General features: G+C 35.4%; 1 protein-coding gene across 3 annotated transcripts in view; it reads right to left on the bottom strand.

Annotated features, from left to right (window-relative positions):
• The window catches only part of LAMA2 (laminin subunit alpha 2), a 652,245-nt gene that overhangs the window by 269,256 nt on the left and 357,012 nt on the right, over nucleotides 1–25,977 (bottom strand). For all 3 annotated transcript variants that reach the window (XM_054558144.2, XM_054558145.2, XM_054558146.2), the window contains 2 exons: nucleotides 9,388–9,489; nucleotides 7,319–7,530 (listed from right to left, as the gene is read on the bottom strand). In XM_054558144.2, coding sequence (XP_054414119.2) covers nucleotides 7,319–7,530; nucleotides 9,388–9,489 — 314 coding nt within the window. The remainder of the gene's footprint in view (nucleotides 1–7,318; nucleotides 7,531–9,387; nucleotides 9,490–25,977) is intronic.

The raw sequence follows: 25,977 nt of genomic DNA, 5'->3' as shown, positions 1-25,977 counted from the left end.
AAATGACTACAAGAACATTACAAGAAATATACTTTTCACTATTTGTATCTCCAAATCATTTTAGTGTATGAAAATAAATTTTAAATAAACTCTAAGAGCACATAATTAAATGACTACTATTGACTCATAATAATTACAGTTTTAAAAATTACTGATAGACATTTTATAGCATATGATATGGCAACTTGTAACCATAAGAAAGAAGCAACTGATTCTGCTATGGCCTGCATTTTCAGTTCCTTTCTCAGGAGTGATGGTAGATTTTTGTTGATCAGTGATTCACACTTAACAAATAACTTGTTAGATTTGGGAATCAATGCTGGGAATTTGGGAATCAAGCCAGAGAGCAAAGCTAAAAGGCTCATTACAAGGTGTAAACGTACCTTCAAAAGTGATGATCTTTATCCAAATTGTAAGCTTTTCAGCAATAGATTTCTAAAATTTTCATTGCTTTTACCCCCACTTTGCTAATCCTAGACACTTGACAGTACTTTTGAATATGTATGAGCTCATATATGATCAGGAAGCAGAAAAGGAAATTAACCCTGAAATCACCAAATATAGGCCGTTGGATGGAATCATCCTAGCTGCTGAGTGCTAGATGGCACCCTCTAAACACAAGCAAATTATCTTTACCTGTAAATAAACTCATCCAACACTATTAATTGAGTGCTATATTCTCTAGGGGCACATCTTGGACAACCTGGTAGAAGGTTCTAGATTGGGCAAATATCACTGTCTATAGTGTTTAGGTTACATGTGTCATTTGAAAATCATTAAATGCTTTTTTTCCCCTTCACCAAGGAACACTGTCAATGAAAAATGCAGTGTCACAGGCATTTACTTTCCTTGTCATTAGTTTATATGAAATTCACATCATATAAAATTAAGCATTTTAAGTTGTTCATAGAGAGGAACTTTGACATTTGGGGTAGGATGAAAATTTTCAAAACTATTTAAAATTTAAAAAATAAATTGTACAATTCTGTGATTTAGTACATTTACAATGTTGTGCAACTATGACATATATCTAATTCTAAGACATTTTATCAGCCCAAAAGAAGACCCAGAATCCATTAGGCAGTCATTCTCTATTCCCCTCTTCCTCTAACCCCTGTAAGCTAACAATCTGCTTTTGTTGCTATGAAGTTACCTATTCTAGATATTCATTGCAGCATGTATCAGTATTTCGTTCCTTTTAATGACTAATGTTCACTGCATATACATGCCACATTTTGTTTATTCATTCATCAGTTGATGAATATTTGGATTGTTTCTACTTTGAGCTATCATAAATAATATTGCTATTCATATTCATGAACACATAATACCTATTTTCAAATCTTTTAGATATATATCTAGAAACAGAATTTCTGGGCCTGATAAGTATCCTTAACACAACAGAGTTTTGAAGAGTTACTAAAGACAGTACTTATGTTGGCATGAGCTTATGGGCTACTCCTTGAGAACAGAAACCTATCTTGCCATCTATATATGCAGCATGATCATCTCCACACATGTTCAGTAGACTTTTGTTGAATGGGTGAATTGATGAATGGATGGATGCATGGATGGATGGATGCATGGGTAGATAGACGGATAGATGTATACAAAAGTAACTGACTAAATACTTAAATAATAAATGAATAGATGAATGGAAAACAGTTCTATTACAAACAATGACTAACAAACTCCATGGCAAAGGATATAATAAAGACTACTAGCCACATTTCAGATGAATAAAATCAGATAAGTAAAAGACAAATTACTTGTTTGATTTGACATAGAAAATAAACGGAAACTGTTATCATTAGAACTTGAGGCCAAAGACCAGAACTCACCTGAATGTATTGCGAAATCTAACTGCCTGGAATTAATGGACTGTCACTTGATAAACCTATAATTCTGATCATTTTAATTTCAGAATTAGATGATTTCATGGTTGATACACTAGTTGATTATCATACAATAGATCACCATCACCACAATTTACTAAACAGCAGATTGATTAACTGTATCTAGATACAGTCCAAGAATTTCTGATATAAAATTGACATGCAAAACTTAAATAAAGAGTTCCGGAAATTTCAAAATAGAAGAATGAGCAGTTGGCTACTTTAAGAAACAGTTTTAAAGAAGATACAAAAACAAAAATATTTTCAGTGAACTGACAAATTTCATTTGTCTTTTGAACAGATGTTCCCCTCCTTAATCTGTGTAACCATTTTGAGCTATGAGAAACTTCAACACTCAAACATCTTTCCCAGTAATATTCCACATTAGTATTCACTGAGCAATCCCAATGTTCATTAGGTTCTGCTATTTGTTAAATGGGATTTTAATGTGTTTAACAGTTTCAAGTGTTACTCATGAAGAAGGCTGCAGTTTATTTTTTTTTTTCCCTTCAGTATGGTCATTTTCTTGATATCAAGCGGCATTCATTTAAATACATAATGTTGGCAATAATAAAGTACTAAATTTTAGAGATGCATGAGCTATCAAAGAATTGTCAACTAAGTCAAATGCTTTAGCTGACTATTCCTTCTTATTTTTATGCCTTGAAAATACAGAAAAGATGATGGATGAAGAGAGAGGACATAATTATACAAGCCACTATGAATAATATTGGAACTATTTCAGAAACATTGTTTTGGTGCTGCCTTAAAGATTGTTCTCAATATTTTTGTTTTACTACATTTCCCATCAGAGTAAGATATGCTATATTACACTAAAACAACCAGCACAAAACATGACACTTTAAAACAACAAAAATACCCTTGATGTTACAATTGTCTTTTTTCTACCCACTCTCTCTCTATATATATTTGCTATATAATTTGTTTTATATATATATATAGCAAGATATTTTCTTTAAACATTTTAATCCCACATCAAGTAAGAGCAGTAACTGACAGAAACTGATACTTTTGCAGCCATTTATTAAAAGTGTATTAAATGCTAACACAAGAATTCATCGCTTCCTTCTTAGTTCTACCAGTATGCACTGTGCACACTTCTTCTGCACTACTTATATGCACTGTGCACACTTCTTCTGTACTATTTATATTATCATAAATGTACAGTATGTATATGTATATCTGTCTTCTCTACTGTACAATGCCTTCTTTGAATTGAATGATCATTTGTCCACCTTTGTATCCTTATAGCCTAGCCTAGAATGACTGCTTCTTAATAGTTACTACTTACTGTCTACTATCTTCTGTGCACTATGATACAGGCTGGAAAGACATTTCATTTAAGTATCAATAAACAATGTAACAACCCATGTCTATTCACATTTACAAATGAAGAATCTGAGACTCAGAGTGTCTATTCACATTTACAAATGAAGAATCAGACTCAGAGGAGTAAAGAGCCTTGTCCAACATAATACCATCAGCAAAGGGTGCAGCATAGATTCAAACCCAAGCACGACTCCAAAACCAAAGCTCTCCTTGTTACCCTGCATTGCCTCCCAACATATGTTAGATACTATTTCAGGTGCTTAACATACATTATGTTTTTGCTCAATTGCCAATTGAAATTTAGACATTGTTTCTGCCATTGTATACAAGAGGAACTGAGATTTACAGAGATAATCATGGAAGGTGCTCAGTAAATATTTGCAGACCGAACGAATCCAACACTTACGGAACAGCATTGGGAGGTAGTCAAAGATAATGGGAAGGAAACGTAGGGTAAAATGTTGGCTGCACCTCTTACCAGTAGCCGGATGCCAAGTGAGCTGCAAAAATCTTTTTAAGTCCTAGTGTTATCAGTAAAATGTCTTCAAAATGTAGTTACCCAAATCATTAACTTCAGAAGGCAGAGGTATACTGTGTACCTATCAATACTGTTTCTATGATTATCAAAGACTCCTTTGTTTACAAAGGAATTTTTCTAGATTATTTATTATATAAATTCTGTATAATCTTTTTTGATCCCAAACCCTAAAATATACACTAAAAGTTGTGTAAAAATATCTTGCCTTGAAAATATTTTGTATTTATTTTCAAGCAATACTCATGAGTTGTATCATGATAAAGTCACGATGGACTCGGTTATGCTGTGGTAACAACTCCAAAATCTCAATGGTTTAACAGAAAACAAAAGCTTACTTATGTAAAATCCTCTACAGGCCTGGGTGACTGTTAGGGCAGCTGACCTCAGTGTGCTAAATCAGTATTCCAAGCTGGTTTTTTTTTTTTTTTTTTTTTTTTTGAGACGGAGTCTCCCTCTGTCACTCAGGCTGGAGTGCAATGGTGTGATCTCGGCTCACTGCAATCTACACATCCTGGGTTCAAGCGATTCTACTGCCTCAGCCTCCTGAGTAGCTGGGATTACAGGCACGTGCCACCATGTCCGGCTAATTTTGGTATTTTTAGTAGAGATGGGGTTTCACCATGCTGGTCAGGCTGGTCTTGAACTCCTGACCTCGTGATCCACCTGCCTCAGCCTCCCAAATTGCTGGGATTACAGGCATGAGCCACCGTGCCCGGCCCCAGGCTGTTTTTTAATCTTCTGGTTGCTGAGTAAGCTGCAGAGAGTCTCACGTTGGAAACTCAATGTTTACCCCAGGAAAAAAAAAAATACATCATTTCTGCCACATTTCATTGGCTAAACCAAGTCATGTGACACATCTACCCTCCAGGATTAGAGAAATGCAATATCCCCTATGGATGAGATTGGAAATTTGGCGAACTCTACTAATGTCTACTGTAAAGTAAGAGGAAAATACACTTTGTGCAGAGTTTTATATCTAATATAGGTGCTTCATAAAAGCCTTTCTTGATTTAAAGATCAAGGATGTTACTAAATCCAAGGCTTGGAGAATTTAAAGGTGAAAGATGCACAGTTCAGTTAGGTCGATTTCTCTTATATTCTTAAAAGAATGAAAAGTTTTCCACTTGTGCCTTCATCTCCCTAGTGAGGACAGCGAGAAGAAAATAAATTAATTTTATCTAATGGGTCTCAGCATTCTGGAAAAAAATGACAGTAAGAACTGTCATATGTATGGAAATACCAATATGTGCCTTTCTCTGGAGGTCTCTAAGTCTTAATGGTATTTGGAGAAAATGTGATCCTTTGGGATGAAGTGGATAAGATAGAAATGCTTCATAGTTGTGTGCTGGGTTACCACTAGCCAAGTGCTTTTGCAGCTCTCTAATTCAATTCTTGCGGCGACCTTTTGAAGTTGGCAGAGCAATTGTCCTCCTCCTTATTTTACAGATGAAGTGATTGAAGTTCAAAGAGGTCAAAGCCATACTTATGTTTACAACTATTAAATAGCTGAGTTGAAAACAAAAGTCAAAATCCTTGACCCGCAGTCCAGTTCTCCTTCTGTGATACAATTCCATCTAACCATATAACTGGAGGAACCTAAGCCCATTTGCTGAAAGAACTGCCACGGAAGTAAATCCACTGTAAATAAGTCTAAATATGAATTTTTGTTGAGCTTCAATTTACTTGTGCTTGCACACAAACAGTATACAAGTCGGAAGCCTACTGTGCAAGACAAGTTGAAATCAATTCAAGTGATGTTTTACAAATATGACTCAATCTACTAGCAGATCAAAGATAAAATATAACAAGCTTACTGACTGACTCCGGATTCATGCCAACTTTCAGCTCACCTGAGTGGGTAGGAGTATCAAATCTGATGTTGGCTTTTACTTATTGAACCACAGGGCTTTAGGTAATGTAGGTGACAGAAAGTAGCCACCTACTTGGATTAGCTCTTGTGTCATTTCACAGAGCCGCACTGTGAATGCATTCCTCCTGTATGGCGAAACCTCAGAAGACTGCAAATGAAACCAGTGATTTTAAGATGGGTAGACACTGAAACTGTCCAACATAAATCAGGGGGAAATGTCTTTGTATTAACTAGCCTGAAAAGCAATGCTGACAAAAATAAATAAGCCCCCCAGCCACTTTTTTTGTCGATTTGGTTGTCATTCATTTTGAAAGCTGGAGGACTCATTTCTTTGTACTGTTTAAACATCATGACAATCTCTATTTGCTAAATGGGAAAACATAATTGATTCCTAAGTGCTGCTTCTCATCTCCATGGCATTTTAACCCAGCTTCTAGAAGAATTGCCTATGCAAAAGAGGTACATTGTTTGGCAATGATTCTGTTTATGATTCTGCAGTTCTCTCCTTTGGGAAATGATAATGATGATTAGACTAAGTTGAAATATTACCAGTGAAAGGCAAACTAGGCAGCACAGGGAAATGATGGGGGACAGGGAGGTGAGAGGTGGTGGTGTTAGCAATAAAAACTCCAATATTGGAGACATTGCTTTCATTAAAGGTATACCGGGTTGTCAGGCTGGGGTCACATTTGAATGTCTAACTTAACCTTATTTAGAAGGAAGTTCCTATGACATCTTGTGTTATTTATTATTAGAGTAGAAAACAAGAAGTGTAAAGAGCTCATTCAGACACAGTTGAAGTTAAAATTCTGTCAGATAAAAATGTCATTGTTTTAAAAATAATAAAAAAAGCCGCCTTCAGCAGTTAATCCGACACGAGCATATTTGGTTCAAGTCAGGGTTTCACTCTTTAAAAAAAAGGGGGCAGGGAGAACAAGAAAAAAACTGAAAGTGTTCTAGGTGATGAGTACTTTTGTAATTATCACATATCATGTTAACAAAGACTCTGAGAAGTAGGCATTAGTATATCCACCTTACACTGAAAAGAAACATTCCTCAAGGCTTAATCACTTGCCAAAGGTCACACAGACAATAAGCAATAAAGCTTATTGAATTTCTATTCAGTTTGGCTCCAAAGTTCATATTCTTTCCTTTATACCATATGGCTGTTATAGTCTTAAAGTGTTTTATAGTGAGATGGGTGGTTACTTAAATGAAAAGTCTTACTTTTCTTATTACAATCTATATACTATTAAGCCAGAAACTAGTTAACAACTACTGGAAAGAAATATTTTAAAAACCACTTTCCAAATAGGGGTGCCCTGGAATTTATATCTTTTTAGCTTCCCACTCTCTGAGCCATCATAAAGGAGACTTTATTTTCCAATATAACATTTCTCAATATAGGAATCGTTATTGATCACATGTTCTGACAATTGTGAAAGAATCATCAATAATAATAAAAACAGAGACAAATTTATTCTGCGTATTTAAAACTGTAAAGGTTTAAGAGAAAAATCTTTCAGAAAACTAGGGCTCCTTTCTTATCTGCTCTTTGAAGACAGCAAATCCTAGGTGCCTTAAAAAATTCACTCCTGGGGCGGCCCCTGCACCTTTGCCCCAAAGTAAATGCGTGAACGTTGGAGCTGCAGTTCTTGATTTTACCTGAAGATGGCATCCATCCCAAAGCTGTATGTGATTTGTAGGAGGACTCTCTTCAAATTTGCAAGCACTGTCATGAATTCCTTTCTACTGACTGGAAAATGTGTGCCATGTATGGTAAATGATTCTTCTTCAAGTAACAATACATTAATATGTTCTTCAGATGGGTGCAGGTACACCTCATCTTGGGCTGTGCTGATTCTCAAATCATTACCCTAAAGGGGGAAAAAGAAAGAAATAAAAAAGGGTAAAACTGAAAAGACGGTACAAAAGTGTCAAACATATCTATATTTGGATCCTCCACCCTCAATAGACTTTTAACTTTTAAAATTTATGTTTATTTTTTATTTAGTTTTTTTTTTTTTTTTTTTGGAGACAGAGTCTCGCTGTATCCCCCAGGCTGGAGTGCAATGGCATGATCCTGGCTCACTGCCACCTCTGCCTCCCAGGTTCAAGCGATTCTCATGCCTCAGCCTCCCTAGTAGCTGAGATTACAGGCGCCTGCCACCAAGCCCGGCTAATTTTTTGTATTTGTAGAAGAGGCAGGGGTTTTGCCATGTTGGCCAGTCTGGTCTCAAACTCCTGACATCAGGTGATCCACCTGCCTCAGCCTCCCAAAATGCTGGGATTACAGGCATGAGCCACCACACCCGGCCTTAGTAGACTTTTATTTTCAGGTTGGCTTTTCCTGTCATTCGGAGAATATATTTGTGGTATACATGAAGGGAAGGCAATGCAATTTCAATATTAGCCTTAGCCAAATGCATTATGAAGCATATGCTTCTTGGTTTGGCATGATCTTAGTTCCCTGTTAACTAAAATAATAGCTACCTGATGACTCATAAACATATATGCGATTACAAACACCTTGAATTGACAAAAGTGCACAAAAGTTACATATTTCAAATATAGATGGATGTGGGTTGTATAGAACAATAGGGAAAGAAACTTAAAACTGAACTAAGCTATTATTTTAAAGGAACTTACTACATGGGGAAAAACAAACAATAAAAAAGACTGTAGTCTAATTCTCAAAATAGGACAATGACATCTAAGGAGTATATTGAATGACCTGTGACACTTAGGTAATCCTTCTTGTCTTACCTACATGAATGCTACATAATTTCACTCAACACTTTACATTTAGAGAAATCATTTCATCTTAAAGGAATTCCAAAGTATACATCTAGTTGCCATATATATATATATTATATACATATATATATTATATATATATATATATATATAGAGAGAGAGAGAGAGAGAGAGACAGAGAGAGAGAGAAAGAGAGAGAGCAGACCACTTCATCCAATACTGGAAAATGCCCATTTTGAGAAAAGAATTTTTTATTTTGTCATAGATTCACATGCATGAAAGTTTCAAGACAGAAAACAACAGAGCCTGGTGCTAAATTAACTTCTACCCATTTGGAATAATGAACATGCATGCATGTGTGTGCCTCTGAATATGTATCAGTGTCAACGGGAGGGGATACATTATTGGAAAGAATGGATATGATAAGGAAGGGTGGCAGAGAGCCTCTAAGGAAACTTCAGGCTTCGAGCATTTTGAAATTGCCTATGGCCCTTCAAATCTTGAACGCAGTTTCTCCTGTACCTTTCTTACCTAAAACAGGATTCTGAAGTCAAGATGTAACTATAGCTAAATAAACAAGTTTCCTGTTTCATTTTATTTTATCTAATATAAACAAGGAAGTAGACAATAAAATCCATCTGGAAGGAAGAGAAAATGGGAAAAACACAACCATGTAAATTAGCATGTACCTAAACACTTTCATAATATTTATATTTTGGAAATATGGTCCTTATGTTTGAAATTTAATTTCAAGTCTGGTCTAAAGTTCTCCTTTATCACTCAAACCCAACAAATATACTCAATCTTCTAGATATGTCTCAGAGTGAAACGTAAGAGTGGCATAAAAAACTCCTAAGGTATATTTTTTTTAGTAGTCATGTAAGTCATTGTCAAACCAGGCAGGTAAAAAATACAGTACTGGTAACCTCAAGTAACATCAGGAAGTAACACAGGTGAACATGCTCTTAGTACTCTACCTCTAAGATAATCATAAGCTGGAGAACACGTTCTGTATCTTCTTCCTCTTCTTCAACGTCATATGATATGGTAAATGTCAACTGTCCTCCTACTGCTGGGAGCTACAAGACAGAAGATGCATAATCATTACAGGATAGGAGATGGGCTATTAAATTATATTTTACTTATTGTTGTATAAGAATTTTATTGTTCTATAGGGCAGTATTTGCAAGAAGGAGAAATCACTGGAGTACAAAGTGGGAATGATAGGCATTTATTTAGGAGTAACCTTTTACGAACCTTACCTATCAACTGCAAGCCTGACATAAACATAAATGTATGTATTCTTTTCCCCAGTATGCAGGCTTGCTGAAATAGGTTAAGTTCCATGAAGCCAAACATCAGATCCTCCTGTCATCTTCTTAGTCTATAGTTTGAGCTTTACAAATCCCAAACAGAGAACAATCTTTGTCAAAATTGGGAGAGTTCTACCCATCTGACCAGAAAGTCACTCACTTACTGTGAGTCTGGATTCTTTCAACAAAGACATCCCTCCATTTGACAGGCACTTTACATAGCCCATACACTAAGCTGAGAAATGTTATTGGTCAAAGAAAAACAAAAGGTTAGCAGCAAATTTTATTTTATATTAAAATTCAAACAAAACAGCCAAAGAAAGTATACTTTCCTCTGTGCAATTTAATAGGCTTAGTTTGAATAAATATTATCCTCTTTTCATTAAGCAAACTTCTTTCCTTCTAATATACATGCCAAGCCCCATGCAATGTACACTTGAGGTTTACATTTTTTGACATTGACAGTCACCATGTAGAAATTAAGAAAAAAATAGGAAAGCAAGATCATTTATAGGACAGGAATCAAAATTGAAGTTGTGAGTGACAGATTCAATGCAAATGCTGCAATCCTTTTTTTAAAATTCCACTCCAGCACTGTAAATAGAGACATTCATAAAACAAAGCTGATGATCTGTATTCTGTTGCTTGCTCTGTGCTGACATGCGGAGACTTGGCTTCGCAGGGTTGGCTCTCTATGGCCTTTCACGGCCGACCCTGACCAGAAAGCAATTCCTGGTTGGGAGTGTACTGAATGGAGGAGGAGGAACCCTGATTCCTCTTAGTGTTCCACAGAGAATGGCACATAGCTCACTACAGCTGATTAAACAGGATTTTAAATTGCAGCTCTGCAATGTCTTCTAAGAGCTCATTACATGGGGTTCTATAAGGAATTTAAATTCAGAAAACTCTGATTCCCCTAATCCACTGAGAAATGGCCTTATTCAAATGTCTTTTCACATATAAAATAATAAATATCTGCCTGGACTACAGCACTTGGCATTATTGTGAGTAATGAGGGGTGAACCTATGTAGAAGATTTTAGGTTCTATTAAGATAAACATTCAAAATTTCACATAGCATGCTTCTTCAGATCGGCTACACATTTTCTCAATAAAAGGATTCTAGAAAGGCAGGAGAAAAAAAAGTTTTATGTTGTATATATTTCAAAAAAGGACTGAACTATTTAGAATTTTCTAAATTAATAAATACATTTGAAAGGAGGTTTGGGAAGAATATTGGGACATAGGCCTATAACGTTCCAAAATTTTGAGCTTCCAAATCTATTTTGATTATTTAAAATTTGAATTACATGCTATTTTTCTTGAATGTGGCTTCTCTAAAAAGGAAAGAAAAATATCAACTTAATATATGAAATCACCACATATGTTCAAATAAAATACATTTTGAATTAAGGATAATTTTCCATTTTGTCAATAAAAAGAGTCAAAGTGTGTGTAATTTGAATGCCAAAGCTGTTAAGACTATAGATGAAGTAGAAAAAGATCACCTATGATATTTGATTTGCTAATGTGTTTTTCATACCTATTTATAATAAAGTCACATATAATGGAAACTTGCAGCAGTCCCCACCTTTTTGGCATCAGGGATTGGTTTTGTGGAAGACAGTTTTTCCATGGACATAGAGGAGGGGTTTTGGGATAAAACTGTTCCACATCAGATCATCAGGCATTAGATTCTCATAAGAAGCGTGCAAACTAGATCCCTCGCATGCACAGTTCACAATAAGGTTCCTGCTCCTGTTGAGAATCTAACACCGCCGCTGATCTGACAGTGGGTAGAGCTCACGCAGTGATGCTCACTTGCCTGATGCTTACCTCCTGTTGTGCGGCCCAATTCTTAACAGGCCACAGACCTGTATAGCCCGGGAGTTGGGGATTCCTGACATAAACTAAAATACTATGAGAGAGGAATTAGAGGTGGGAAAGGGGGAAAGAGGAACAAATAAATACGCAGAAAAATAGGGGCTCCTCATGCAGGTCAGCGATAACATAAAACATGAACTAAGGAATAGAAATAATTTACCCTATTCTGCTGAGGGCTAATAATAATAGTGATAATAGTAAAACATTGTTTTAGCTCATATTTCATAAAATGATTTTTTTCTAAACTCTTTTGTGTATCTCTGATACTCATGTTTGCCATTATTACAACGTATTTTGAATTGCCTGAAAATTGTCATGAGTGAAGCTGTTTTACTTCCATTTAAGTTGTGTGAAACACAGACCATTTAAAAAATTTTCAGGATACTGTTACTAGATGTTTTTTTCCCAAGCCACAAGTACCCATTTACACAGTATTAGAATCAATGTCTTTTTCATTTACCCTAAAGGTATGCATTTATGATCACATTTATATAACCAGTTAGTCAAGTACTTACTTAAGTAATTCTTTCTTTCTTTATTTTTTGACCTAGAGTCTTGCTCTGTCATTCAGGCTGACGTGGAGTGGCACAATCTTAGCTCACTGCAACCTCCTCCTCCCAGGCTTAAGCAGTTCTTGTGCCTCAGCCTCCCGAGTATCTGGGACTACAGGTATGTGCCATCATGACTGGATAATTTTTTGTATTTTTTGTAGAGATGGGATTTTGCCATGTTGGCCAGGCTGGTCTTGAACTCCTAACCTCAAGCAATCTACTTGCCTCCGTCTCCCAAAGTGCTGGGATTACAGGTGTGAGCCACCATGCTCAGGCACTTAAGTAATTCTTAAAAGGATTGCTTAAGATATCACTCTGCAATTTAGAGGATGTACCCCTAGGAATATTAACTTATTGTTTTTAAAATTTCTTTCCTTCTATTTTTCCTTCAACTCTGCAATCTTTCCATAAGCTGTAAAATCAAGCTTTTCCTGGTGTTGTTTCCAGTTGTGTCTTCTCCAAAGAGTACATACCACCGCGTAAGAGACTTTGCAATGAGTCAGTTACAAGACTTCTTTTCTGAAGGATGCTATTATTCAGGGAAAAACCTTTGAGAATATTCTGAGTATATGTTGCCCTTTCCTCTTGCTTTAGATGAAGAATTCTCTGCCTCTTCTCCATCTGCCCACTCCTCCATGTTCCAGATGCCACCTTTGTTTGGTGCCTCCTTGCCCTCGCTTCTGCACTCTCTTAGAATCCCTTCAGTATCCTAACATTTACTCTCTCCTTCAAATCCAATGTGCACAGGGCTGCCAATCTTTATTGTTTCCTCTAGCTCTTATCTATGGTTATTTATTAGTTTCACTATCAAACTTAGAGATATGGGGCATTACACTCAGTTTCTGTATTCCCATACATCCATGTTTTCTAATTTTATCTTCTGTATCCTATTGACTACCTTTGTTACTCCATTAGAAGTGCATCTTGAAAGGTCATTTATAAATTCTGTGTAGCAACCACTAACGGCCCTTTGGTTGAGTTTTATTCTTGATCTTTATATGATAGATGATTCTTATGATTCTTGACTCCCTTGTCTTTCATTACACTGAATTTTCCTGGTACTCCTTCCCCCGCCCTGGTCATAACTCTGTCTCACTTATAGACACTTTTTTTTCTTATTCTCCACTCAGCAATTGATATCTCTAAGACCTTTCTCACTCTCTTTTGATTATCATTTCATATGGATTCCATTCTCATAGATTAACTTCTACATTTATACCCGGTCCACCAATCTATACCTTCTGGCCGGTCCTGTGTTTCTCTGTTAATTTTCTCTGGCTTCTATAAAAAAGTACCAGAGATGAAGTGACTTAAACAACAGAAATTTATTTTCTCACAGTACTAGAAGCTCGAAGTCCAAGATCAAGTTGTCAGCAGAGTTGGTTTCTTTTGAGGCCTCCCACCTTAGCTCATGGATGGCTGCCTTCTCTGTTTCTTCACAGGGTCTTCCCTCTAAGTGTGTCTGTGCTCTAATTGTGTCTTGTTATAAGAACACCAGTCATATTGGATCAGGGCCCACCCTAATGACGTCATTTTAACTGAATTACCTCTTAAAAGATCCTATCTCCGAACAGAGTCATATTTGGAGGTATTGAAGATTAATACTTCAACATATGACTTCTGACGGAACGCAATCTAGCCCATAACAGTCTTATACTGAATTACTTTCCAATAATGTCTCAAACACTCAACATACCCTAAGTTAATCTCATTATCTAGATCTTTCTGGGAGCCAAACTTGATCATTTTCTCAACCTCCATAATTGGGTCAAACCAAATGCTTTATTTCTCTATTTTAAATGAGAAAACTCATAAGTGCATCTTATTTTATTAACTTTATTATTTATATCAGATTAGTCCTTCAATCTATCCTCTTGAAATATTTCTAGTCTAACTTTCCTTTCCCAATGCCATATCACACCAAGTAGGTTCTCATCAAGTATCTGAATTCATCTCTCTGACTTCAGTTTTTTTGATAGGGAAAGTTTAATGAGCTATTACATATGTTGTTGCACTTCCCTAATGAGGATTCCCCAGTGGCTCTGGGATCCCTAACATCATTCAAGTTTCTGTGTAGTTTCAATGCCTCTAGGACCTATCTACCCCCGTGTTCACAAACTGTGTGTAGAGGTGCCCCAGGGTGCTGCAGTGAACTCACAAAGGCACAGTGGAATATTGTAAACATTTGAAGGAAACACAGCAATACTAAATATCTGTTGGGCACTGCAATAACTAATTCAAGGTGGTTCACAAGTTGAAATCTTAGAACATGCTATCTTCCATTTAAGAATGTTCTCTGGTGAGGAACTGCCAGAGAACATTCTTAAATGGAATATAGTATGTTCTAAGATTTCAACTTGTGAACCACCTTGAATTAGTTATTGCAGTGCCCAACAGATATACCCAAAGGACTATAAATCATGCTGCTATGAAGACACATGCATGCGTATGTTTATTGCGGCACTATTCACCTATTCACAATAGCAAAGACTTGGAACCAACCCAAATGTCCAACAATGATAGACTGGATTAAGAAAATGTGGCACATATACACCATGGAATACTATGCAGCCATAAAAAATGATGAGTTCATGTCCTTTGTAGGGAAATGGATGAAATTGGAAATCATCATTCTCAGTAAACTATCGCAAGAACAAAAAACCAAACACTGCATGTTCTCACTCATAGATGGGAATTGAACACTGAGAACACATGGACACAGGAAGGGGAACATCACACTCTGGGGACTGTTGTGGGGTGGGGAAGGGGGGAGGGATAGCATTAGGAGATATACCTAATGCTAAATGACGAGTTAATAGGTGCAGCACACCAGCATGGCACATGTATACATATGTAACTAACCTGCACATTGTGCACATGTACCCTAAAACTTAAAGTATAATAATAATAATAATAATAATAATAATAATAATAATAATAATAAAGTGAAAAAAAAGAATGTTCTCAACATTTTGAGCCACGTTTTTGCTTACTTGTACTTTAGGCCACTTTATATCTTTATTAAGAAAGGTTTTCAGAGTAGACTGTAATTAAAAGCAAGAACTGCACAAAAGTCAATGTGGAAAAGGAAATAAGGATAGCATTATCCAATCTGATACTCAAGTTTGAGAAGGTATATACTACCCCAAAGTTACCACATCACATCAGTAAGTAATTCTGGTTATTTAAGAAAAAAATTATTATTTTCTGTTCATTTTCTTTTTAAACAATTGCTAGGTTGTTAAAACATGAATATTTATTAAGTTGTTTGGCACTAACTACTTAAGAAATAGAACTGTGGCTTATTTCTGTTGGTCAAGGAGGCGCTATGAAAAAATTATGAATACGCTATGAACATTCTGAACTGAGAACGTTTGGGTATGTCTGATCTAGCCTCTTTTTATATTTATCCATTCTGTTACTTAGATTTTTTAAAAATGAATTTTCCTGCCAGAATTCTCATTCTTATAGCTCTCTGACCATTCAAACGCTTATTTTCTTTGTTTGCTTAGCTGATGTTTGACTAGTAAGAAGACTAAAGAAAAAAAGTTTTTTAGTGATATTTCCAAAGCCTGATGCGGAGTCAGTGGCAACCACAGTAAATAAGGGAACTAAAAGATTCCAAACAGGGAGAATCTGTATAAAAAAAATTCATCCATTAACATTCATTGAAAAATTCTAACAAAATATAAGTGGTCTTGGTAAGTTATATGTACTGTAAATAACTGTAATTTTCCACATTTTTGGACTTTGCAGACTCATTTATTAATTTTATGAGTCTTTCATAAAATTGAACATCTTTGAGACTTTCAAATTAGTTCATTTTGGGGACAATATTGATTTCTCTGATTTTACAGAGCACTGTGTGTTCAGCCAATAGAACATTTCATTTTCTCCTCCTATTTAGGAACTAAGCTGTCATTGTTCTATTGGCTAGAGAAATATGGTTTTCCACAGGTAGGAATAAGTGTAATTTTAGTTCACTTTGAGGCAATTCTTACATTACTGGATGGATTAGACTATATTTACTAGAGATGAAAATTATATCTCTTTTCAATACAAAGGGAAAGTGAATTTAGTGAGAGCAGTTCATTCCATTTCATAAGTGTCTCCAAAGGCTTGGCCTTTACCCTCTTTCTCCATATCTACTAAGGCAAATTCTCTTCAGGGAGATTCAGATATCAAATTGAGAAAGCACTGCAGGAAAAAATTTACCTCCATTCCCAGAGATGGTTCTGGGCTAAGCCATTCACTTTCCTGTTCTTCAGCTTCACCCCATTAAGAAAAGAACAACGCAAGTAGCTGTTTCCCATGAGTACCTGTTTTAATTCTACCTTCGGGGGAAAAACCAGCTTGTTTGCAAGTAATATTATAGTTACCATGCAATATATAACCTAATGTCACAAATAACAATACAGTGTGCATGGTGCACATTGCATTTAATATTTAATGAGGCAGGAAAGTTTTCCCACATGACTGGAGAAGGCTAAAAGGTAATTCATAAAACTAAGCTTCATAAAAGAATTTAGCAGTAGGCTACTTGTGGTCCGGCCTCTTTTTTTTTCCCTCTCAATCTCAAGAAATATGAATTGAGGAATGAAGGATGGGATAACCTATTGAGGACAATGTATCTGGAGAGGAAATCCTTTTCATGAAATAAGCCTGGAACATTTGGTTCTCTGATGTCAGATTATCATCACTGTTATTTCACTAAATGGGGTGTAAAACCTAATATTTGCTTTTGCTTACCAGAGCAAATATTTCAGGAGGGATACACAAAAATCAAATGAGAAAAAGGCTTTATAATACTGAGCAAGATAAATTAAACATATCTGTCAATTTCCATTTAGGATCACAAACAGGGCAAGCGATTCATCTTCTTAGATCCCAAAGCCCCCGAGCCTTAAACTCTGAAAAGGTATCCCTCCCATAAAAGTGTTTATTCATGCATCTATTTGTAGAGCTCTCTTTTATCATAGAAACAGTGTTTTACTTCAAGGTTTTGTTATTTCCTTCAGTGTATGTATAAATTTGAGTTAAGAACAGATTTCTCTTCTTTAAAAGCTCGATAGTTATTAGAATAGAACATGAACAAGAGGATTGTAGAATTAGAGAACAGGCAGAATTTACATGAGAGGTTTTAAAGTTACATCATCCTTAATGCATAGAAAAGGAACCAGAGTTTTAGGTGTCAAACAGAGACAAAACATTCTAGAAAAGTTGGTTTAGAAAGGAATAAACTGAGTTATGCAGTCCAGGGGATATAAATAAAAAACCTCGAGGAAAACATCCTGCCTGCCTGCATTCATTTCTCTCTTCCTCCTTTTTTTTCCTTCCTATCTGCTTTTCCTGCCCTCTTTTTTTTTTCCTGTTACCCATCTTCTCCTTAGCTTTCTTCTTCATCTCCTTCTCCTCTTCCTCCTTCTTCTTCTTCTTTTCTTTTTCTTCTTGTAGCCATTAGACTGTTTTGATAGCATTTCTTTTCACAATAACTATGTCCTTTTACACGTGCAGTAATTAGAACTGGTTGGGAAAAGTCCTGAATTTGGGATTTTTTTTTTTCTTTTTCAACGTGACCACTATAATCAGTTTAACCTGATAAGATAATCTGTATTGGGTGACCTAAACTGCAGAAGTATAAAAAGTAGTGATGAAAAGTATGAATGTGACAGGGTCAAGGACATAGTCCTGGAACAGACCACCAGAGATACTGCCTCATGTGTAACTAACACTGATTGCTTATCAGTGTCCTAGAAGCTCAGCCCTTCCACTGCCCACAGGATTACTCACTCATATTTTTTCTTCCCACATTTCATATAACTCTACATTCTCATAAAATACAGCCTGGTCAATATTCATATACAATGTTTCTTATTGTTAAGGCCAAGAGATATTCATTATAGTGTTTTGATTGGCAGAGGGAAAAAGAATAACTGTGAAAGACATGTAGAGAGGAATGAGAGGCCAACATGAATTTCTCATACAAGTTTTTGTTAAAATGTTTATTCACTTGAATAGCACTGACCTATCTTGAGCATATGTTTTGTCTGCTGTGTAACAAAGTAAGGCCCAATTATACTTTCCATGTACTCAGTTATAATTCAAAGTAAATAGAATTTGAAGAGTTTGATCAGGTAAGAATGCTTTTGGCTGCAATTGAAAACCAGAGAATTAGGAGTTCTCATATAACAAGAAGTCCAACAAAATGTGGTAGGCAGACAAAATTTTAAAACAAATGGATTAGCTTTTTTAAATTTTCTTATTTCACATATCTTTCCCCAACACAGATCCATTTGGGCACAGTTGAAAATATAAATCTCTTATGAATAGATCTGCAAAACATCACATAGAAGAAGATGATGTGCTTAGAAAGGCAACATTCCATATAGGAAATGAGTATTTAATGTTTCCTTTAAGTTTTCTGACTTAGAGTACTACTTGTTACTTTATGACATACACTGATCAAATCTTGAGTTGAAATAGTACAATCTCAACAGATATGAGTAAATGGTAGTGGTGAAATTCTCTGAAGCGCTTTGTGCTATTAGGCCCAGACCCAAAAACAGGGTCTTTGCAACAGCTGTTTGTTTTCCATTTACTAACATGTTTGGATGAAACATTCCATTAGCACTCTTACTATGGGCTAGATTAATTTGTGTGTAAATATTCAGTGCAAAAAATACATGCTATCCATAATTAAACATTGATCTAATCAAATAAACCATAAGTTATGGTTTTATATTAATACATATTTCATTTATATATACATATTTCATTTATATATACATTTATATAAATATACATGTATATTTATATACATGTATATTTATATACATGTATATTTATATATGTATATATATATTTATATAAATATATATGTATATATATATTTATATAAATATACATGTATATTTATATACATATATTTCATTTATATATACATATTTCATTTATATATACATATCATGTATATATACATATATGTATGTATATGTATATATCATGTATATACGTATATAAATGATATGTATATATCATTTATATATACATATACATATTTATCATGTATATATACATGTATATTTACCATGTATATATACATGTATATATATCATGTATATATAAATGAAATATGTATTATATTTCATTTGAAATATGAAATATGAAATATGAAATGAAATATGTATTATATTTCATTTATATATACATAAGTATAATATAATACTTATATTAATACATAAGATTTCTTATTGACTAGGGTTCAAAATTTTTTCAAGGTCTCTGTCAAGAAAACAAAAAACCACACGCTCATAATATACAACATCAATGCTGACTAAAATAGCAGAAAAAATTTTAATCCAAGTTCCTTTAAGCTAAAGAGAAACAGGCTTACTATTGTCAAATAGATAACAAGTGAATAAAAAGAAAATGTATAATCCTTGTGGAAAATTTATGGGAATGCTGTAATGAAGAGATATCAGCAATGCAATTTTCTTTTTAAATGAGAATTGTTGTTAACCTTTCACTTACTGCTTAAAGATTTTGTCTTTAAGGATATTCATGACGTTGGACAGTAGATGGCTATGGTATGGCCCTTTCTACTTCTGTTGCAAAGGGAGGAACAATAGAAAGTATAGAAAACAGAGTTCTCATCTTGCCTTGTAGGCAATCTTCATTGCTTACTTACACCTTCCACAACCCTGGATATGGCCTAAAGTGCTAAATATGAGTGGAATGAATTTCAGGTTACATTATTCAGATGGAGGGCATTTTGAAATAGCAGACAATGTATTTGCCACAAAAGCAGAAGCCAGAACACCAGCCTTGGAATACTATTTTGATGTGATGCTAAGTGGTTTTGATCTGCCACTATTCCCTTTTCACTCTTCCCTCATTCGTGAACTCTGCAGGTGATTCCTTATTACAGCAGTAGAAAGTGGTTGTGAATTTTAGAAGATAAGAATCCCAAAGGTGCAGTGGATACTAAGTCACACTCCAGAGGAGAATCAACAGGGTAATAAAATACATTGTAAGTGTCTTCTTCCAAAATAAACAGGTAAAGGGTTGTGTTACTTGTTTGACATGTCTGTTAATATTGGAGTCATATATAAATCACACAAAAAATTAAGCTCATTTCTGGAGATTTTCCAGAGCTGGTTGTGGATTTTGATTCTGCCTTTAAGCACTACAAGGCCCTTGGGAAAGTTAATTTTGCTTTCAGAGCATCAGTAAATTTTCACTAAAATGAGACGAATCACACCTACCTCAGAAGTTTGTTCTTAGGATGAAATGAGAAAATAAACATAAAAGTCCTCACTTGGTACCTAGCACATAACATGTATTCAATAAATGGTGTCATACTGTTTTAATAAGTATAGTTTTCAAAATTAAAATGCTGTAAACATTTCACACTAAAAACCTAGTGGTTTATTTCATAATTCTAAATGCACTTGAAAATCCCATGTTTTGGGGAGAGATCATAGTGATCGCCCAATTCAGATTTTATTCACGTCTTAATGTTTCCCTACGGAATTTTGCATAAGCAACTTATAGATAGTAGATCTTGCATAAGTATCTGCTGAATTTTAATCACATGCAACACCATATATCACTTCAATGTGTTACACATAGAGAACGCATAAAAAACTGGGATAAATTTGTACTACCCCATGAGATACCTTGCCGTCATTAAAATATGTCTTTATTGGTTTCTCTGTTCTTAGCTTTATCAGTCCTAAAAATAGGCTAAAGGAGATGTATCTATTTGAGCTTTTCGGTGATTTGAGCTTACTTATAAAAAGCTCACTGAACTGCATACTGGTGAACCACAAATGCATTTGTTTTAAAATAAGGAAGCTTTAGCGTTTGGGAAGTTTGATCTGCAGTTGAAGGAGAAAAATCAATATTTAAGTCACTTAGACATTTATACACATAAATCAACTATATGGCATTACTTTTCCCAGCTTCTGTATATTAGGATAATAGTGTAAATTCTAGCACCTAGTAATATATACTTTATAAGTTATAAATGCATTTTCAATTTGTTATGATATATAGGCAAACAACATACTCTCTGTATTAGGAAGACACGTAGTGTATAGATTAAAGGAAGCGGTGATCCAGTAGCAGTCATAGCTAGTCAGAGCACATCCAGAGCACTGTGATCAATTCATGACACCACCATTTAAGAGGGTAGTTGACAAATTAGAGTTCATCCATAGAGGTGTGACCAGGATGTTGATGGTCCCAACAGCTGAACAAAAGGTTTGGAAAGGTAATAGGAGTATTTAAAAAGAGAAGACTTAGGAAAAGCATGATTGTTTTCTTGGAACATTTGAAGGCCTATCAAGTATACCAGAAAAAAATCTCACTGTTCATAGTGCAGAAATAGAACCTGTATGAGAAAGTGTTGGAGAATGTGATGGTTAATATTGAATGTCTACTTGATTGGATTGAAGTATGCAAAGTATTGTACCTGGGTGTGTCTGTGAGGGTGTTGCCAAAGGAGATTAATATTTGAGTCAGTGGGCTGGGAAAGACAGAACCACCCTCATTCTGGGTAGGCATCATTTAATCAGCTGCCAGCTTGGCTAGGATAAAGCAGGCAGAAGAACATGGAAGGTCTAGAATTGCACAGTCTTCTAGTCTTCATCTTTCTCCTATGCCAGATGCTTCCTGCCCTCGAACATCAGATTCCAAGTTTTTCAGCTTTTGGACCCTTGCACTTACACCAGTAATTTGCCAGGGGCTCTCGGGCCTTTGGTCACAGACTGAACGCTGCACCACTGGCTTCCCTACTTTTGAGGTTCTGGGAATCGAACTGGCTTTCTTGCTACTCAGCTTGCAGATGGCCTATTGTGGGACTTCACCTTGTGATCATGTGAGTCAATTCTCCTAACAAACTCCCCTTCATATATACATCAATCCTATTAGTCCTGTCCCTCCAGAGAACCCTGTGTAAGAATTAACTTCTAAAATCTGGAACTAGAGCTAGATGCGGCGGCACACAACTATAATTCCAGCTACTTGGGAGGCTGAGGCAGGAGGATTGCTTGAGCCCAGGGGTTTGAGACCAGCTTGGACAACACAGCAGAACTTCATCTAAAATAAATAAATAAAATAATATCTAGAGCTGTTGAAAATGGAATGTGCTGCTTGGTAGGGTATCCATTTCTCTGAAGATATATGAGTAGAGATCCACCTGTCTGGGGTGATAGAAAAGGAATTCCTATATCTGCTGAGATGTTGGACTAGATCTGATCTCACTGGGAAACATGCAATTGTACCATGCCAGTTTATTAACAGTGGGTTATTTAAATATTAGAGTTAGTCCACTGCAATTTCTATTGTAGGGTAATAGAATAGCAATTAGCTTTATCCACCTGCTTCCTGCTCTGCAATTTTAGAGCTAAAGCTTACATAGGGTACAGCAACACATTTCATTAGGAGAACATTTCTTGTACAGATAGTATTAGGAAGATAGTATAGCATAGTGGAAAAGAGGACAGTTCTAGAACTGGACTACCTGGGGTAAAACACTCAGCTCTGCCACTTTTTAGCTGTGTGTGACAGGAGTGAATTACTTAGTCTCTCTTTGTGTCAAGTCACCATCAGGGAAATCAAAACAATGTAACAGTAACTACTTCCTAGGGTTGTTGTGATGATTCAATTGAATAATCTAGAATAGTGTTTGACATTTTGTAAATGTAGACAAGTTAGCAGTTATCATTGCTCTTGTTATTGTTGCTATTATGTAAAACAATCTCCAAAATATTGTAACTGCCCAGAGCAAGATTCTCTGACTACTATACCATTGCAACAAATCAGTATGATCTGGATTTTTAAAATTTGAAAACAAAAACATCTGGTACGTTATTTTAGCAAGCTACAGATAATACAAAAAAAAGGTAGATCTCAAAAAATAAGGAGACCAAATTGCTGAACCATATGTAATCAAAGCTAACATTTTCATGGAACTTTAGAATTTCAAAAGTACTCTTCATCCTCATTTAATCTCCAGAAATTGTATAATATAGGTTTATTATTATTATTCTGTTGTATAGATGGAGCAATCGTGGCTCTAAGAGGTTAAATTGTTCAATTTCACACCGCTACTTTGGTGATACTGTAGTGCATCCTTGATTTATGTATTCCTTTTAAACACTTCTCCTCAAGACAAACTCTCACTCTTGGGCTTTCTCTCTCTCTCTCTCTCTCTCTCTCTCTCTCTCACACACACACACACACACACATACATGCTTAGTGGTTTCATGTGACTATAATGCAAAGGTATGTGTTTAAGAATGAGACTTACCCACTTTCTAATTGTAGTCTATATATTTACGGTGACTTTGGGAAAATTAATTCAACTCTGAATTATAAGTTATGTTATGTCTAAAAGGGCATGAAAATACCTACTTTGAAGGGTTTTAAAAAGAAATTCGTAAGAGGAACACAGAACCCATTCTTCATGTTCTATAGTAACAGGCAGATAGAATTCATTTAAACATTATTTTCCTCTCCTAATTATTCTTGGGATTCAGTAAGTTCAGAATAGATTTTTGAATTAGATTTTAAATGCTTGTGTGAAAAAAATATAATTGTCTCTCTTCCTTTTTTTTTTTCTTTTGAGATGGAGTCTCGCTCTGTTGCCCAGGCTGGAGTGCAGTGGCACTATCTTGGCTCACTGCAACCTCTGCCTCCCAGGTTCAAGCAATTAAGTGATTCTCATGCCTCAGCCTCCCAAGTAGCTGGAATTACAGGTGTGCACCACCATGCCTGGCTTTTTTTTTGTTGTTTTTTGGTATTTTTAGTAAACACAGGGTTTCACCGTGTTGGCCAGGCTGGTCTCGAACCCATGGCCTCAGGGATTCGCCTGCCTCAGCCTCCCAAAGTGGTGAGATTACAGGCGTGAGCCACCACACCCAGCCCAAAATGTCACTTTTCACCCATTGGATTGCCAAAGACCCAAAAGTTTGATAATATACTCTATTAGAGAGGGGTTTAGGGAAACAAGTACTCTCATGCATTGGTGGTAGCATGTCTAGAATATATGGGTTCAATTTGGCAATATCTGTTAAAATTATAAATGCATATTTACTTTGACATAGCAGTTTCACCTTCAGAGATTTATCCCACATTTATAACAGTGCATGTGAGAAACAGCTGGGCACATGGCTATTCATTGAAACATGCTTGTAATCCCAGCACTTTGGGAGACTTAGAAGGGTGAATCATGAGTTCAGGAGTTCAAGACCAGCCTGGCCAAGATGGTGAAACGCTGTCTCTACTAACAATACAAAAATCAGCTGGGCGTGGTGGCAAGCACCTGTAATCCCAGCTACTCGGGAGGCTGAGGCAGAGAATCACTTGAACCCGGGAGGTGGAGGTCGCAGTGAGCCGAGATCGCACCACTGCACTCCAGCCTGGGTGATAGAGCGAGAATCCATCTCAAACGACAACAACAACAACAACAACAGAAAAACAATGTATAACAACGTTTGTAGTAAAAAATATTGAAAATTTCCTTACATCCATCAATAGGGGTTGCAATTAAACATGTTAAAAATGATGATGGAAATGACAGCTAACACTGACATTATGCTTTGTAAGTGCTAAGCACTCTACAATGTGGCTTTGGATACATTCATTCATTAAATTCTCAAAACAACACACACAACCATATGTGGTAAGAATCTTATAACTGTTACATTGATTTTAAAGATGAGGGAATTGAAGAATTGAGTACTTACATAACTTGTTCAAGGTTACAAAGATGACAGGTGGTGAAAGCAGGATTTGAACCTTCACAGTCTAGTACTAGAGTCAATGTTTAACCTCTATGCTGATTGCTGAACACATTTGAGTGCATTCATTCAATGAAATACACAATCATAGATACATATGATATATTACATATACTTACACATATAATGAAGAAACTATCCAATATGGAATTAACTTCAAATTATATTACATAAAAATTATACTGTGCTCTTATAATGTGTATAGTATGTTTCCACTTGTATAAGATGAGGAAAAATAAATATATATACTTATATGTGTGTAGGTGAGTGTGCATGTACATATATACATATGAGTATATATTAATCTATTAAAACATGGAAGAACAGAAATAGGGAAAATAAGAGTTAAGTCCAAAATACATGCTACTTACTATTTCAATGTTATTTATTCTTAAATTAATTTTGTCAGATGAAATGACTCATAAAAATATCAGCATTACTACCTGGAATATCTGAATGAGGTGAATATTTGTGACTTTGGCACCTGCAAAATGAAACTTATAACGATACAAAAAGTGTTTTATAAGGGGTGCTCTTAAAACGTATTCAGATATTCAGAGGTTTTTATAGAAGGGTGACATTGAAGAAAACAAGGGAAGGGAGTCCTGAGCATTAGCCAGCACTGCTGAAACTAGATGTTTCATTTTAAAAATATTTGTTTCTTAAGAACAAAATGAAAACCAAAATAGAGAATATGGAAGTGAAAAAAGCTGAGATTATGTCTCAGTTGAGTATCTCACAGAAATATAACTTTGGACAAATTATTTACCTCAGTGAACATTAACAGCATCATCTCTACTGTGCAAATTTCAAAAATTTTCTTGCTCATTTTACTGTGTTATAGTATTTTGAGATTCATATGAAGTAATGTTTAACACATTTTGGAGGCTATACATATGTACAGTTTTATAATTGACACATTCAGTTCTAAAATTCCCTGACTTAAGTGATAATAAAAGTCAGATCATACGACTTCAATGAAGTGTTCAAGATTTCTTGCTTAATAGGTAAATT

This window comes from Pongo abelii, chromosome 5 (genome assembly GCF_028885655.2).
Source record: "Pongo abelii isolate AG06213 chromosome 5, NHGRI_mPonAbe1-v2.0_pri, whole genome shotgun sequence".
In the NCBI taxonomy this organism is placed as follows: domain Eukaryota; kingdom Metazoa; phylum Chordata; class Mammalia; order Primates; family Hominidae; genus Pongo; species Pongo abelii.
Note: the sequence above shows the minus strand (reverse complement) of the source record. Positions and strands in the feature narration are given on the sequence as shown.